This window comes from Danaus plexippus, chromosome 25 (assembly GCF_018135715.1).
Source record: "Danaus plexippus chromosome 25, MEX_DaPlex, whole genome shotgun sequence".
In the NCBI taxonomy this organism is placed as follows: Eukaryota; Metazoa; Arthropoda; class Insecta; order Lepidoptera; family Nymphalidae; genus Danaus; species Danaus plexippus.
Genome location: NC_083553.1, coordinates 2,526,724 through 2,543,697, shown reverse-complemented (window position 1 = coordinate 2,543,697; position 16,974 = coordinate 2,526,724). Strand labels below are relative to the sequence as shown.

At 29.5% G+C, this 16,974-nt stretch overlaps 1 protein-coding gene across 1 annotated transcript in view; it reads right to left on the bottom strand.

Moving 5' to 3' along the window:
* Positions 1-610: 610 nt before the first annotated feature.
* The window catches only part of LOC116775420 (uncharacterized), a 46,066-nt gene continuing 29,702 nt past the window's right edge, over positions 611-16,974 (bottom strand). Inside the window, exons 3-9 of the mRNA XM_061524739.1 lie at positions 15,293-15,479; positions 14,044-14,143; positions 12,927-13,035; positions 5,078-5,169; positions 3,414-3,606; positions 3,054-3,208; positions 611-1,526 (exon numbers count right to left, since the gene is read on the bottom strand). Of these exons, the coding sequence (XP_061380723.1) occupies positions 1,395-1,526; positions 3,054-3,208; positions 3,414-3,606; positions 5,078-5,169; positions 12,927-13,035; positions 14,044-14,143; positions 15,293-15,479 (968 nt within the window). The 3' untranslated portion in view covers positions 611-1,394. The remainder of the gene's footprint in view (positions 1,527-3,053; positions 3,209-3,413; positions 3,607-5,077; positions 5,170-12,926; positions 13,036-14,043; positions 14,144-15,292; positions 15,480-16,974) is intronic.

Below are 16,974 nucleotides of genomic sequence, written 5' to 3'. Positions count from 1 at the left end.
GTTCTAAATGATATAATTGATTTATGTCAAAGAAATTATATCACTATAATTAATATGTATTAATGTTGAGTAAAATCTCCGTATCACTTGTTTGAAATTAAGGAGTGTTACATACCGTCCATTGTAAAGCTGGTCACGCTATCACTACTTCATTACTGATTCTAGAATCGTTCATCTGGATTGCGTTCATTGAAAATTATTAAATGTTTAACAAAAGAAATATGTAATAAGTATGTAAATAAAATATTACAACACACTTATTTTCTTTGATGTTTTGTTTAGAAAAATTAAATATAAAAAAAAACAGCAAATACAATACGAATTTTTGATGAACAAGATCATAACATTCTATTCATTCCCATTCAATAGGAATCCATTACAATGTATGTTTGATAATAACAAAGTTATCTCTCTGACAAATGTATATTAATATTTTCGCTCACATTTACGTTAACTAATAAATACTTTACATGTGAAGACGACAAATAGAATATAAAATATATATTTTCAAATGAATTGAATGAATTAAATGTTAACATATGTTATATATATATATATATATATATATATATATATATATAACTATATATATATATATATATATGTAATATTCAATCATAGGCAATTTTATCCACAATTTACGGATGCATCATTAAATAGGGAAGCTCAACTTTTGAACAAGATAACATTATCACACGAGACACCAAGTGTATCTGTATGTATTTAATTTTATTATTTATTCAATTGGAAGAGTTATCATCTCATTCGTCTAGAGTCTAAGAATAAATCGTTATTAGTATTGTATATCAGGCCTTAAGGATATAATGATGAAGGCATAAGTTATGATTCATAACAAACTACACGTGTAAAGAGGCGACAGCTTCACTTAACTTTATGATATTATTTTAGTATATATTTTAGGTATAGCCACAAATGTTTTATGCAAAATACCACGATGAGACCCTGGTATGATAAAAGCCATGTTATTCCACGGGTGTATAATTATGTATAATAATTTAATATAATCTGTGAAACACGTTTAAAAAGATTTTTTTTTTTAAAGAGAACATCAATTTAATTATATATATATATATATTTTATTTATAGATAAGGGCTTTGGCTTCTTATAGAAATGTTATATATTAACTTAATCAATAGTGTACATTGTGGTTGATAGTATTATAAAATTATTTCTAACAAGATGTATGTAAAGGTATAAGATTAACAAACTTAGCTTTATAATAAAGATAATAAAGGGTGTAACTAAACTTAAAAGTATATGTATTTGTACGAAATCACATAGAATACTAACTTAATACAGAATAAATGTGTGACAGTAGAGAATTAAGTGACTAGAAAGATCACAAATATCTCAACACTTATTAGGTAGTGAATTACAAAACGTGCAGATTTTCACAAGATTTTGACTTCGATATGTCGTTTATACAGATCTTCTGGAGTAATTCCCGAGCGATGCTGAGGGAAATGTGGGTTCGTGAGCTCGCCAGCTTTGATGGTTTGGATTCCTGTGTAAAATTAATCTCTTCTTACAGGCGTTGTTTTGGGAATATAACTATATCTTTCGAAATGCAGCGAAGCGTTAAAGACGTATTTTTTTATATATGCAATGGTAAAAGTTTTTATGAAATTACTTATGTCGTGAAAATTAACGTCTTCAAATTCCGTATAACTTAATATTTGAATAAATAGTAGATGTAAATGGGCACAGTATATACTGTGTATAATATAATCTCAACATTTGAAATAGTCACAATGGATAGAGAATGTGATTTGCATGTGGAAATAAATAATGAAGGAATCAATCAGTAACCACTTTTCATCCTTCACATTTTTTTAACGTCGATTTAACAATCAAAACAATAAAAAGATTTAAGAGACTTAAACAATTTTACAAAAGTAACATTAAATTATTATTAGACTAACATAGTTTTATAAGTAAAAAATTATTAACAAGTGGGCCTATGTTGCACAAATAAAAAAACTATTATTATTATTATTAAATGAAATGGTAAAATTAGGAGAAATATTGAAGTATTGAAGTATTACCGAAGCTAAATGCAGTGATAAGAGAAAGAAGATGTGTAGTATATCCTATACATATATTTACATATGTTAATATTATGCCACAATTCTGAAGTTACAAACCGAGGCGTTCAGATTAATTGCCTCAAAAGTGTAAGCCTTATTCATCACTAACTTCCGAAGTCAACCAAGCCTCGTTAACTGAGTATTAAACAAATAACAATCGTGATCTAAGTCCATTTACTAGTAAGTTAATTGATGACTAAAAAGTTTGTCATCCATTAGTTTACGTTAGAATACCTAATAGATTCATTTCTATTTACTTTAAGGTAACATTAGAAACTACTCCGATTTTATATTTAAGAACTTTTGAATAACTACAATAATAGTTACAACTAACTAAACTAAAAACTAACTAAAAAAGGTATTCCCTTTTTTAGTTGCAAGTCACCAACTAAACGATTTTAGTTTAAGATTTTCTTTCTTGAGAATAAATTATGGACGAATAATTTTCCACAATAACCAATTTTATTTATAAACATTGATTCATATTTCTGTCTCGAGGTTTTAGGAACATTCGTAGATCAAACTTAACTCTGGTTATAATTTAAAGTATTGATGATAAATGTTAAACACGACATCAAAACATCTAGAACTTTCCGAGCAAAATTCAATTAACAAAATGACTCGGAAATATTCCCAGACTAAACAAAAGAGACGACGAAGCCTTTGATACAACCTCTCCGTGAATTTTAATCCACTTTGATCGAATTTGACTAAAATTAATTGTGAAACTAAATAGCTTTTGCGTTATGCATTGTGTTGTAAATTAACATTTCGATCAGATTTCCCATGTAAATTATTAACTAATAGGTTTGTTCGTAATTAAGAAAACAGAAACATTATTTCATTTGATTAAATATCAAAAAGGATAAATGTAATGAGGATGATATGATTTTAAACTAAATTAACATGATAGAGAAAAGTTTGGTATTAACAAAAATATATACCTGCTTGTTGTTCTTCTTCGCTTGCTTTTTGTCCCGACTTTCCTTTAAGCGTATTTGTTTCAGAATACCGACCAGCAGTTCGTCGACATTGTGTTGTATTCCAGACGAGGTTTCTATAAATTTGCTGTCCTTGGATGTGGCCAGTGCCTTACCCTCTGTAGGTTTAATTATAGTTAGAATTCATACATATACCCCGGATTAAGAACCTGTTCTGTATTCAATTGTGAGAGCGATGTTACCCACGTGATGGATTAAGGTTTAAAAATATCATGAGGTTTTGTTGCTATGTCAAAAAGAAATGTTTTTTATATCAAAGGTAATGTGAAGGTTTTTAAGTGTTTTCCGCGTGTTTTAACTCACCGTTGGTGGATACTTGTCTAGCTCTGGCCAGGTCCGCCTTATTTCCAACCAGAACAGCTGTCCTATCCACAGTGAACTGTTCTCTGGCAAGATAAGATAATAGTTCTCCAGCTCTTATAAATGAGCTCTTGGCCACCACGGAGTAGACCACGACACATGCATGGGGCTCGTATGTTGATAAGCAATTTTCCACCTGTCATGTAAGAAATAGGTGTTATATTATTTTTGTATTATATATTTAAATATGTTTACAAATAAAAAAGATATTCGCGGATATTTTAAAAAAAGGTCTTGTTCATCAAGATTATACCGATGTAAAAAACATCTATTCAGTTTACTGAGGCTTTAAACTGGTAACCAATTCCTTTATCCACTTAATCTGACACTATCCGATTTTCTGTTCTCTAAATTTAAAAGCGCTTAGGAGTTTATTTGACGTATAATTTGATTTTTGTAAATATATAAAGAATTTCAGAACGTATCAGGAATTGAACGAAACATGATTATGAAGAAAAGAAATTATCATCTATAAGACAAAATGCTTTCCAAACCTTCCCAATATTTATTATATCTTGCTAACACTTTGATATTAATTATGAATCTACTTTATTAAAGAAATATTGATAACATAATTTTAACGAAGCGGTAAGAAGATTTATAAAACTCAGTGTAACTAACAAGCAGAAAAAACTAATAAACACTGTCCCCTTTATTGTATATTTTTATTCCAGGTAAGAGGATTATAATGCAATATTAAAATATTCTAAGAGTATTGGCGTTATAAATATACCATTCTTGCTTAACCCGTTGTTTTTTCTTTGGCTACAAAACTAATAAATAATTTGTATAATCCGCACATCGAAGTCCATGCAAGATAAATTTATTTACTCTCCTCTTTACTTTAATACTTTTTTTTACTTTAATAATATTGTATTTTTATAGTATTTCGTTACGGTTAAATGATGTTTGTGAAAAAAATATATATCCGAAGATACTTAAATTTTCGTGACTCCTATTAATTTTAATTAATTAATTTGTATTATTAAAAAAAATATATTTATCTTTAATTAAAACGCGATCACGTTGTTATTGATAATCAGACTTTATGTAATAAAATAAATAAAAAAATACATTTTAACAAGTTAGCCCCGTAAATTTACTATTATTGGAAATAACCTGTGTTTGCTTAAATTTTGAATGTTGGCGTACAAATCCTGATTTATAGACAAATTTACACAGAAACAAATACACCAACGATTATGGTTTCGAAAACTCGCTTCGCTGGGGAATTAGCCATTTTCCTGTAATGAACAGTATTCGATCTCGTGATCCACATATTCGGTGATAATTATACGATATGCAATACAAATCTGTCTCAATATACTTTACTGAAAATATTACACACATACAAATGTGGTGAGCGTGTTTGTAATAAGATAAAAAAACCGTTCTATTACGATAATTACTCGCAACTCCTTTTTTTTTACTTTTTTTTGATACTGTTTTTTTTACATAAAATTTAATAAAACTCCACCTTCTTGTATATAAAATCAGAAATAATGAGCTTTCGTCGAATATTTCGTACAAAAATTTGTAAATGTGTATAAAAGAACTGGTGTCCTTTAGAACAGGCAGACATAAAGTCTTAATATAAATAACCTTACCGACATTTCCGTGCTGGGATGATCAATGAATATAAGTTCTGATTCCTCTCCGTCCAGTAGCACAGACACCGACTTCTCACCAAATTCATCATCTGTAACAAACATAGCTCAATATACATCTACACAACGCTTAGTATTTCATGCTCGTGCACAAGTCCAACACATTTACACATTACATTCATAACTACGTTGCTGAAAATTATGACATACCCACACAACTAGCTCTTTCCCACAATATTCGTAATGTCTAAGTAGTTTTAGATAGTCCTGGTTCTTACTAAAATTACATGACAAATTTAGATTTTACATTCATTATTACTGGCATAGCTCTGTAAATACGCACATAAAACTTTTACACTCCACCTTCGCAAGGTAATCTTATTCCCACATATCGCATCCACGGTTCACATTCATAATGAGTCTCACACAAACATATATCTGAATACACACACAACATAATCTACTTTTATAACGAGGTTGTTAACAAGCAATGATTAAATACACCCAAACGACACATCAACGACACACATACATAGTAAGATTTGTAGCAAGCATTCATTTCCAAAGCATTCTTTGCTAAAAAAAAGTAGGAAAATTTTGTTGCGGTGAGACATCTACCGTTGACGATGGTTTTAAATTTTAAGATTATTTTAACACATAATTTGGTAAAGATTAGCGCAATTATAATAAAAAAATCTGCTGCGATTTTGCGATGAAAAAATTTTATAACACAAATTACTTTCAACCAACAAGAATGAATTATAAGAAACCATAGAAGTTATTCAACTTTGACATTTAAATTATCAATCTAATATAATATTAATATTCTTAAGGAATACAGTTTTGAAAAAATCAAAGAATAAATTAAACCCCGCAAATTACGAAGTAGCTGAACCCGGAGTGGTTTGTTAAATATTAATTACAGTAAGACCGCACACGTTCGAACAGTTATCCATTAATCAAAATTTGAGGTAATAATTTAACCTAATTAGCATTATATATCGACAAACGTATGAAAAAAGTAAACGTAAACGTATAATAAAAATTCTAGCAATATCATTTGTTAAGATGGGTTCATAGTTTATTTCGTATGAAAAAATCAGTTATTTTACAATTAAAACGTATTCTATTTTTTTTTTTTGAACAATCATATGTCTTTCGATATACAGAAAAATAGAATGATTTATTTCATTATAGCTGTTATTTTAATATTACCATATTTATTAACAAAATTATTTAGTTTTATAAAAATCTTATCCGTAGTTTTTGTTTAAAAGGTTAAATAATATATTATTGTATTTATAATATTATAAGTATTAGAAGGATATGAAATATCATCCAAAAAAGGTTCTATTTTCCAAAGCATGAAAATTGTACCACAAAATCAAGCACTCTTACCTCGCTCCACTAATTAGTCCACCTCTAATGAGGTGCTTGTTACTCTAGTTTGCAAAATCGAAAGCCAACAACATCGAAACAAAATCGATATACATACAGTAAAACAGGAAAATGTCATGAACGGACCTAACTCTACATGTATCATTTCTTATTTGGAAATATTGTTTCGGAATGTGCTCTTTTTATTTCCCTGAATTTTCTTGGAACTGTAGACCACTGCTAAGCGTGAATACTATGAAATCTTTCAATTTTCTTGTTGGTTTAAAGGTGTTCGTATTTGTTAATATTTTTCCATATGAAATATTTTGAATTTTGTCTAAAAAAAATAACAGAACGGACTATTATAAAAACTGCATCTATACTAGAACTTTATTTTGGGACTATGTCTACGAATATTTTATTTATTTTTCGTTTTATACTATCACTTTCTACGGATGATTATTCAAAATTAATATGGTATATGTGCTACTCATTGAACGAGCAAAATATTACTTCTGATGTATAACGGTCTTGGAAACAAATACGGCATATAATAATGGGGTACTTTTATCTGAGTAGGGCTAATAGGCCCTTTGTGCTCCACAAACGAATACCTCGATTGGAATATACGAAAAGCGGATATAATGACGTTGGCAGTTTTGTATTTATTAAGTGCAGAATATATATTAAGGTAAATATTATATATCAATTAATATAACGTTTAATCAGCAATCGCTTATATAATTTATCGAATAAATACAATATTAAGTATATGTTTATTATATTATCTGTATAAGATCACTTTTACCCCAACTTATATGTACCAGTTCATCAAATTTACAGTAAAAATGTTATTTATTATTGAAATTTATTTATTTATTTATGGATTTACTATGCGTTTATAATTATTTTTAAAAACATACTCCCGACGTTTCGGTTACTTTACAGCAACAGTGATCACGGGCAGACGAGATGAAAGCGTATGTCAATTCTTTCACTATTTGTCATATCGTCACGACTGCTGTAAAATAAATCGACAGGTCGAGAAAAATGAAAAATAAAATAATAAATTTATGTAAGTACATCCGTAAATCAAAGTTTTATCAAACAGATTAATCCCACATATAATATATTTATCAACAGGCATATTAATTAAATGACTTAAATAATCGCATCATTAAAAAATACAAACCTGTAAAAAAAAATCGAGGATTTAAATACTAGCGTATGCAGCAACGTTTATGCAATATTGCAGTAGTTGTTAGGGTTGACACATGAACTTTCTTATTATAATGGAAATGGATTGTGCCAACCCTAGAAACGCCATTATATTACAATGTAGTTATATCTACAAAACTGCCAACAAATAAAAGTCAATGGAATATCTACAGAACAACTGGCAACTTAATAAAAAAAGGATCAAGTATTAATTCAACAACTGGTGTAGAAACAAGCATACATCTATAGGGAAAGTGAACTTACCACGTTTAGCTTCACCAAGTTAGCAAGTAAAAAGAAGTATTGTTATTTACAAGAGCATCAGCAGCCATACAAAATACTATACACTATAATAGGAACTACGCGTTTAAGCCAATACAAACACAACCAGAAGACAATTAAGCGTTCAAACGTCCTGGAAAATATGCTCGAAATTTGTTACTAATATTATGATTCAAAGTCTAAAAAGTATTCATTTTATAATTTCTGTTTGTATAACTATAATTCTAAATTATTCTCAATATTCTGCAGCTACAAGAACTGATCTCATGAAAGGATTATTATTATTTGGTTTTTGATTTATTAGGCTTTAATGTGATTTGTATTACATTCTTGTTAAAGTAACAGTAACAGATTTAATTTCAAAATTCTTCTAGATTTACAGTTCAAAGTTGCAGTAAAAAGTTAACCAAAAGGCCCGTCAGTAAGATATGAGAAACCTATAAAATAATATAAGTTTAGAGTATTATGAAAATCTGATTACTATTAATATATAACAGAAAAAGGCTTCATGTTTAACGTTCATTATTAGGTTAGCGTAACAATATATATTACAATATTAATATATTTAATGAGAATTGAATTAAAAAGCAAATATTTACATATATATTTTTTTTAACTCAAGTATTCTTTGAGTTCCCTCAAAGGAATGTTCTTCTTCTAGAATTAATACATAAACCCAAAGGCAAATAAAAACAAGTTTTGAACAAAAATCAACATTAAATGCTCTAAAACTAATTAATTCGTGGTATTCAAATCCTTTTTGGCAATCTCGGCCACTTCAGCCACCAGAGAGATTTATTTTTAAAATACAACAAAAAAAGAATATCAATATTAATTAAAGGTTCAAAAGATTATTAAACTTACAGACAACAGGAGAACAAATTAAAACAATGTCAGCAATTTCGGACGCGAAAACATTAAACAAACAATTAGAATTGTTTGATATTCGAAAGTAAAACAAACTTTAAACGTCAAAGTTAAAGAGTGGTTATGAAAGGCCGTGGTATACGAAATATGTAGTACATATAATGATCACGACCTCATACATTTTGCGGAATGTACATTCAAGTTGAATAAGCTAAAGCACTGTGAGGTCTTCTTTGAAGCTCTGATAAAAAAACTTTCGTTATCGAATTGAGGTTATTCATATAACCGTTTCAATATCGAATAAATATTTTAGTGTAACAAAAATTGTTTCAGGATGATGAGTGTACAGTAAAGCTGTTTTTTTGGATGAAATATCAGTAAAATCTTCAAAATACTCTTTGTAATCCAGACACTAATATCTTCTTCAATCTCTTACATTTCAAAGATCAGAATAAGCACTATATTAATTATGTTGATAAAATGCCTAATAATGAAACGGGAATGACACATACATTTTAAAATAATATAAGACAGATACTGAACTATATATGACTCCTTTTGAAATATGTATCATAATATGTCCTAATTTTAAATTTATTTCAAATCACAGAGACGAAACCTCTTAGCATTCAATGGATTCACCGTGCGGGCGCCGGGTCCATCGCCGTGCAGGGAAATAAGCTTCAACAGTGCCTGGAATTTGCGACCCAGGTGTAGGTTTAAGCGGCCCCTATCTAACGCGCGTTAAACTTTCTCTTCCACCGTCCGAGCTCCTCTCTCTACGTAAGCAAATTTGAAACGAATCTACTTGGGCTGCCTTCGAAGTACGTTCCAAGAATTAATTGACATGAGTTCTGGACAGGCCCAAGTCTTTTAGTAGGTTGTAGAGAGATTTTGCCGTTATACCTCTCGCTCCCACTTTTACCGCGTACAAATCCACGACGAACCTACTTCGAGTGAGTTCGTTTGTGAACTCGTAATATTGATTGACCTTGATGGCATGGTCTTTGGGGATGTTGGTTTTCCAAAAAACCGTAAGCTCTATTATCACAAGGCGCTTTAAAATTCGCGAATACATAAATATATCGGGTCCGGAGGCCGATTTACAAATATCCTCTGTGATTTTGTATTGTATCTCATACGTATCCATCATTACAGTCTAATCCGAAGCCGCTTTAAGGATAGAGTATAGAGAAGCTTGACGTTTGATTTTATAGCCCTAGTGCCTTCTCTCACAAAACCTACTGATCGCTCGTTTGTGGTTAATTCCTTTTGCGCTCTGACTATCGTAAGACTAATTGCTTCACGTTTGATTTCCAGAACCCTATCATGATGACGCAAGTATTGGTCGCTATCCAGGAGTACCTTACATCCCACCAACAAATGCTTAGCAGTTCCAACTGCCTTTACACAGATATAACAAGTTTTTTCGGTACCTTTACCCCACCTTACTAAATTACCCTGATCTGGGAGAGTCATTTGGAAAGCATTGAGATAAAATTTTAGCAATGCTTGATACCAATCATGAATTAAGCTGAGCCATTATAGTGCTAATGGGATTCAAAAATCTTGTATGTCTAAATTAATAAAAAAGAAGAGAAAAAAATTAAAAAATACCATTACTTATGTGTAAGATAAACTGATCTTGACAAATTAATCATTAATAATGATATCAAATTGGCGGTAAAACTGTCGAAAACAGTAAGGATAAGAATAAAATTATGTTTCCTTATGGGATTGCAGATAAAGATGATTAAAAACTACCGATACTGTTTAAAGAACAACTATAAGTAATCATTACTTATAAAATATTACCAAGCGATTGACTAGGAATCTTAGAACATCATATACCTTTACAATATTAAATTAATTTGTAATTTAAATGCAATAGATTTTATTTTAATAAATAAATTGAAACATTGTTCAGATTAAATAAATAAATTCTATTGTGCTAAATGATATAAAATGTCCAACGCTGAAAATGTACGTGTCACATTAAGAGAGGCATCAACATTAATGGATGTCAACGTTTTTTTACGTAAAGTAAACTAATATCTAATAGCATTCAGCTTAAAAGACATCAGCTTGTTTTATATACAACGACACATCAAGGTTTTTTAACACATTTGATATAATTATTACCAAATGTAACCTGTCACCAACATGTCAAGAGCGTTACACTGACAGTAATTAAATTTCCACCTTAACTTAAATATGAAAGTTATATAAACTTTGTTATAAATATAAAACATAAAATATATTCTGTTTCTCTCTTGATATTATTATTACTTTCGTCGAAGATCCCTGGAACTCGTTCTGTCAGAAAAATTCTGCCGACCGAAGGTGTGTGGCAGTATTCTTTTTCCATTCCTAAACCATACGTAAAAATCAAAGCGCACACGATAAGTAAAGTAAGTACAGATTTTGCTTGACTTGCACTTGGTTCCTGAGACTTGGTAGCCAGTATATGCTAGCAGATACGTTTAAGTTTGCTGTACACACGAATAGTAACCTAATATATATATTTTGTCCATCAAATCAGTAAGGTGTGGGGGCCCTGGGATCTTGCCCTTCTTTTTTTGTGTGAAAGCACTTGTAGTTTCTTTGATCGAAATTATTTTGCTTTTCAGTGTTACGAATTGATTGACATTCTGTCGGAGCTTATTGAAATTATATAAACGTATATATTTTTTTTGTTTTCATTTGTTTAATAATGAAAAACCTCAAGCTAACAAACGACCATTGCTCTTTTTATGCTCTTAAGTTGTAAATGTATTTGTTTTATCATTATTATTATCATATCTTTTTTTATCATCATTATTACTATTGTAACTATAAATACTTGTATTTTCTTTTTTGGGTACCTGAGAAATGAATTTTGTCATGAGCCTTGTCTACGATATTATCGACAGCTTTTTCTATGTACATATATAATAATTTGGTTCGTCGATGGGCACTCTGATTATTATTTTTTTTAAAGAGTGCTTGAGTATCATTCCAGGCGTGGAAAGCTGGAAATGAAGTCGGAGGTGGTGAACGCACTATCTCTGCAACAGACTGTTTACCCTTTTCTTGAAGACGCCGAAATTTAGATTCAAATGGAACGTAGACGTAAACAGACGTAAACAAACTATTCCAATCCCTAGCTGTTATATGAGGAAGCAGGAAACGATGGAGGCCAACCGTGCGCCTAGTTGTACGAGGATAGAAAGGGGACGCAGAATTAAAGGAATGAAATATAGTCAATTTTGTAAGCAATAGATTTCGTCGGGATCTGATAATGGAGAGAAACTGGAAACAAAAATCTATTCACAAGCTACACGAATCACATTTCATTGAAATTAATATTGATTTTCTTACAATGTTAGTAATGTAAAATATGTCGATAATATATTTGATATAGAACTGTAGGTAAATATGTGTAGAGTAAATGTATGATTTACCACGATAAGCTTAGTATTTTTTGATAAAACGAAGCTAGGGATTCCGTACACCCCATGCTGTATTCAAACATTATTAAACGTATTATTTTTCACATTATTTTCAAATACAATGATAGAATTAATAAATTTCATATTTACTTTGAATTATATTTTAACAAAAAAATAATTAAAATGTTCGAATAGATTAATCTAAAAAAAATTATACATAGATTAAGCAATAAAGACGAATTAAACTTTGTGAAAATTTATGGCGAATAAAATTAATTAATATATTTAAATAATAATTGTAAGAAATTTTTGTTACCAAACAACTATAAATCTGTAAATCCAGAAGTATTGAAAAAAAAAGTAATTTGAAGGTCTAACAAATTGTTTATCTTGAATACTATAATTAAAAGCAAATTATATACCTTAAAATAAAACAAGGAAAAAATACATTAACAACTATTTCAGGCAACATGCTTTTGTATTCAAATTAAAATTTGTTTTGTTACAGTAACACTATATATACTTATAATTTATCTTAATAAAAAAAACTACCTTCAGCTTCAAAATCGTTATCAATGAAATTGATAATTTTTCAAAGAATTATCAATTACATTGTGATAATCCTATCCAATGTTAACATAAAGAATGAACATTGCTAACTTGTTCCAACTCACCAAGACTCGCGTCGTACGTGTTCATGTATTCTGAGGTCATGAATTGTGAGACTAAAGCAGTCTTACCAACACCCGCGTCACCGAGCAACACTACACGGTACTTTGGTATCTGAAAACATATGTTACTTTTAAAATAATATCGTAGCTAATTTAATTTAAAAATAAAAGAAAATACTTAACTATAAAAACCTAGAAATAAGCTAATACAGTCAGAAATAATACAATATCATTTAATTTTTAAAAACATACAATCAATATATAACGCATAGCTATATAAATGACAATATTAACAACGTTTGTTTGAGATAAACACCTCATAAATATACGACAAAGACAATACTTTCTATAATAACGTAAAATGATCCCGTGAAGTTAATTTATCAATGATTGAGACAAAAAAACGTAAATTAAGCAATAAAATGTAGTAGCAGTAGAATTGTTTTGAGTGTTCATTAATCTAAATGAAACTAGTGTTATTCGGATTTACTACGCGGATTTTATTATTTAAAAACTACATAATCCCGACGTTTCGGTTACTTTGCAGCAACCGTGATCACGGGCAGACGAGATTTTTAAAGTATAATCCGAAAAAAATATTACTTTTATTTTAATATTAATATTTTTAGGAAAAACAAAAAGTTACAATTATTAAAAAAAAAAAAAAACCAGCAGCCAAAACACAATAAAGACAGATACAATATACCGATCTCTAACCAATTAACATGATTATAAAATAAACAATAGCAAAAAATAATGTAAACCTATTATTAAAAAAAAAAACTTCTCGAAATATGAATAAAGGCGAAATATTTTCTTTTATCTCAACAGCCTTTTGTTTGTGCTCGGAGTTTGAAAAAAAAAAAGCGCTTCTGTTGTTATCAAATCCAAGTTTCACAATAGCGAGAATAGTTTTAATGCTCCAAAGAAAGAATGGATTTTCATACAAAATTTTCATTAAGAAAACTTTTAATATACAAGTTGTTCATGGGATTGCGGTCGTTTGCGATATTATATCTATTTTATCTATTTTTCTTCGACATTGTTATGATGAAAACTTCACTGGAGTTGTTAAAGTAATTAAAAAGAATCACCACAGTGAGCTGTATATTTATCATACCGGATCAAGGTCGTCTTCATCTGGTGTGTCAAGACTGGCGGAGTCTACAGGCCGGTATCCTGAACAGCAAGAGCCATCGAAAGGTGATCTGTCTGATGCGCTGATGATAATGATAAAAGTGAAATCAATTACACCAATTATATTCTACGTAATCATTGCATTTTAAATTGAAATGCCTCGAGTTAAAGTCACCAAATTCGATTGCATATTTTTCTTATGTACTACCGTCTCGATTAACAGAATTAGATTTTTAATTCATGATAGTCACTTATAATTTACAACCAAATATATTTCGCTAATATCCATTGAAAGAACTTTTGGGATATTTAATGTTATTCCTATACTATTGATATGCGATTTTTATTTTTCACTCATTCTTTATAATCATTTCCGATAAATATATTGTTGAATTGTTTTAACTATTGTATTTCCGTTTACAATGTAACGCCGTTGTTAATGCCCTGGTTAAGATAAAAATTTACACTTGTTAAGGGTAAAGTTCGTAAGGTAAGCAGTAAGCAAGGCTATCTTATTGTACGATTCTTAAAGCAATCGCAGTCTAGTCACGCAACAACGCGATCACTCACCAAATAATTATCAGATTACCTTTAGCTGTACAATAATTTTTGTTCACTTAATTAATGCCAGCTATATACCTTACTTAATTGTGACAACATCTTTGGTTTGTATCTTTGTTTTTACTAGTATTATATTTGAGTTACATTTTAATATTTGTAACTAAGTTTGAGGTTATGTGAAAAAGACTCGAGACGATTCAGTAGTTTTTATCGACTAATACATTTATAAACTTTTGTTTTATGAGAATCATGTAAAATAATCACTGTTTTCTCATACTTTGACTGTTCAGCCGATTGTTAAATTTTGCTACCGTTTCTTCAATACAGACAGAAGGTAACTTTCATATAGATAAGCCACATCTTAGAATCTTTTGGCTAGCGGGGTCTTAGATAATATCTCAGTAATTTTGCGCCACATTTAACTCGCATTAAATTTATAATTTTTATAAACGGTCAATATAGGAGTATTATTTATTTTATTTATAACGTACGTAATTAAAATGCCGATATTTAAATAATACTACCTTATCCTTGCGTTTACTTCTATATATGACCGTACTCTTTACTTTATACATTTTCATTATAATTTGATCGATTTAATTTTCCAAAGAATAAGAAAGAAGAATTTACGTGAATTTGTTGTTCTGAATTTTTATATAATTTGAGCTTACCGGCTGTTAGTAGAATTTACAGATGTATTAGATCGACTGCGCCTGTTGCAGATTGAGTCCCCACAGTTGACGACTCCCCCTTTGTTTGTGATGGAGAAAGTTCGAAGTCTGTACAGGTCATCCGACAAGCGAGGATTGTAAGGCTTCTCCGGTAGAGAACACACCCGAGGCCTTGAATGTTCGACCACTGAAATTTTTTCACCTATTTAGTATCTAAAATATTTTGGTACGTGTAAATATAATAGAATTATGATTATAATTGTGAATTAACTTATATCGGAAAACATATAACTTCATCCACGCAGCATCTCTTAATATTTCAGACAACCGTATAGAATTTTATTCATAGACCCAAGAAAGATCTGAGTCTGCGATTTATGGGAATATAAGCGATCTACTACGGACTAGCGATTTTCTAGACACTTATAAAACGACTGTTCTAATGTACAAATATAATATAAATAATTTGATTTTTTTTTTATGATATTTTTGTCCACGTGTACAAAAAACTTCATATTATTAAAAGTTTTTGTATCACTGCGATATAAAAAGGCTTATTTTACGGGTAATACTATCTATCATTAATAAAAAAGTGTTGACTATCAATAAAGTAAAAAAAAAATATTACATTTAATAAGAAGTGATAAAATAAGTAAATAAACAAATTATTGCAAATTATTACAAATTATTATACCCATTTATTGTTTTTACTAGATGTGTAGCTTTTGAATTAAGTTACAATAAAAAAATTAATTAACATACTTTCGAAAATCTTTGTATAAATTAAATTACCCTGACAAGAAGTTAGGCATTAGAAAGGTCTTAATTTTTTTTTTAATTTGCCCACCACAATAACAGTTTAAAAACTATATGCATCCGAAATAAAAAAAAAACATTTACCCAAAAAAACCAAAGACGAAACAAAAACAAAATAAACTAAATAGAAAAGCAAATTGTCCATTTTATCTCAAAATAGAAACGTTCCGTTTGGAACTTTGCAACGCTCGACTAAGCTCCTAATTTAATCCTATTTCAAATAATGACAAACATTTTGATCTTTTGAGAGCAGGCATGATTATCTTAAGGAAAATTCATTTTATATTAATTTACTCCCACGTTTACATAAGCCATTTCTAGCGACTTCGCTGTGCTCTATGAGTGAATGGAAATTGTATGAAATTATTAATGTGTTTGTGTATAGATAGATTAATGTTAAGATGTTTGATACTTAAGGCCCATACGTATGAAATTTTATTGGTACATTGCTTTATTCGATCACACCAAGGTAACGGCCTTAAGTAAGCTGTTAGTGAGATCAGTCTCTATACATATACTATAAATATTGACCACTAATTGTATTTGTTACCACAATATTTTGCATGTATAGTATTAGAAAATTTAATTACAAACTTGATGAAGAAAATATTTAGGAAGAAAAACAAATATAATGGATTCATCGGCCTCCATCTAGAAAATTAAGGAAAGCGTTACAGAGGCTCGTTTTCCAACCTAACAGACCGAAAAACTAGAGTTTTATATATATTGATTAGACCTTAAAGTAACAACGATATTTTTTTTATCATAACTTGAACTTAATATGAATATAATTATTACACACCTGACTCGTTGCACGGTGTGTATTTATCTAGTAATTTTCATCGTTCATTTAATCAATATAAATT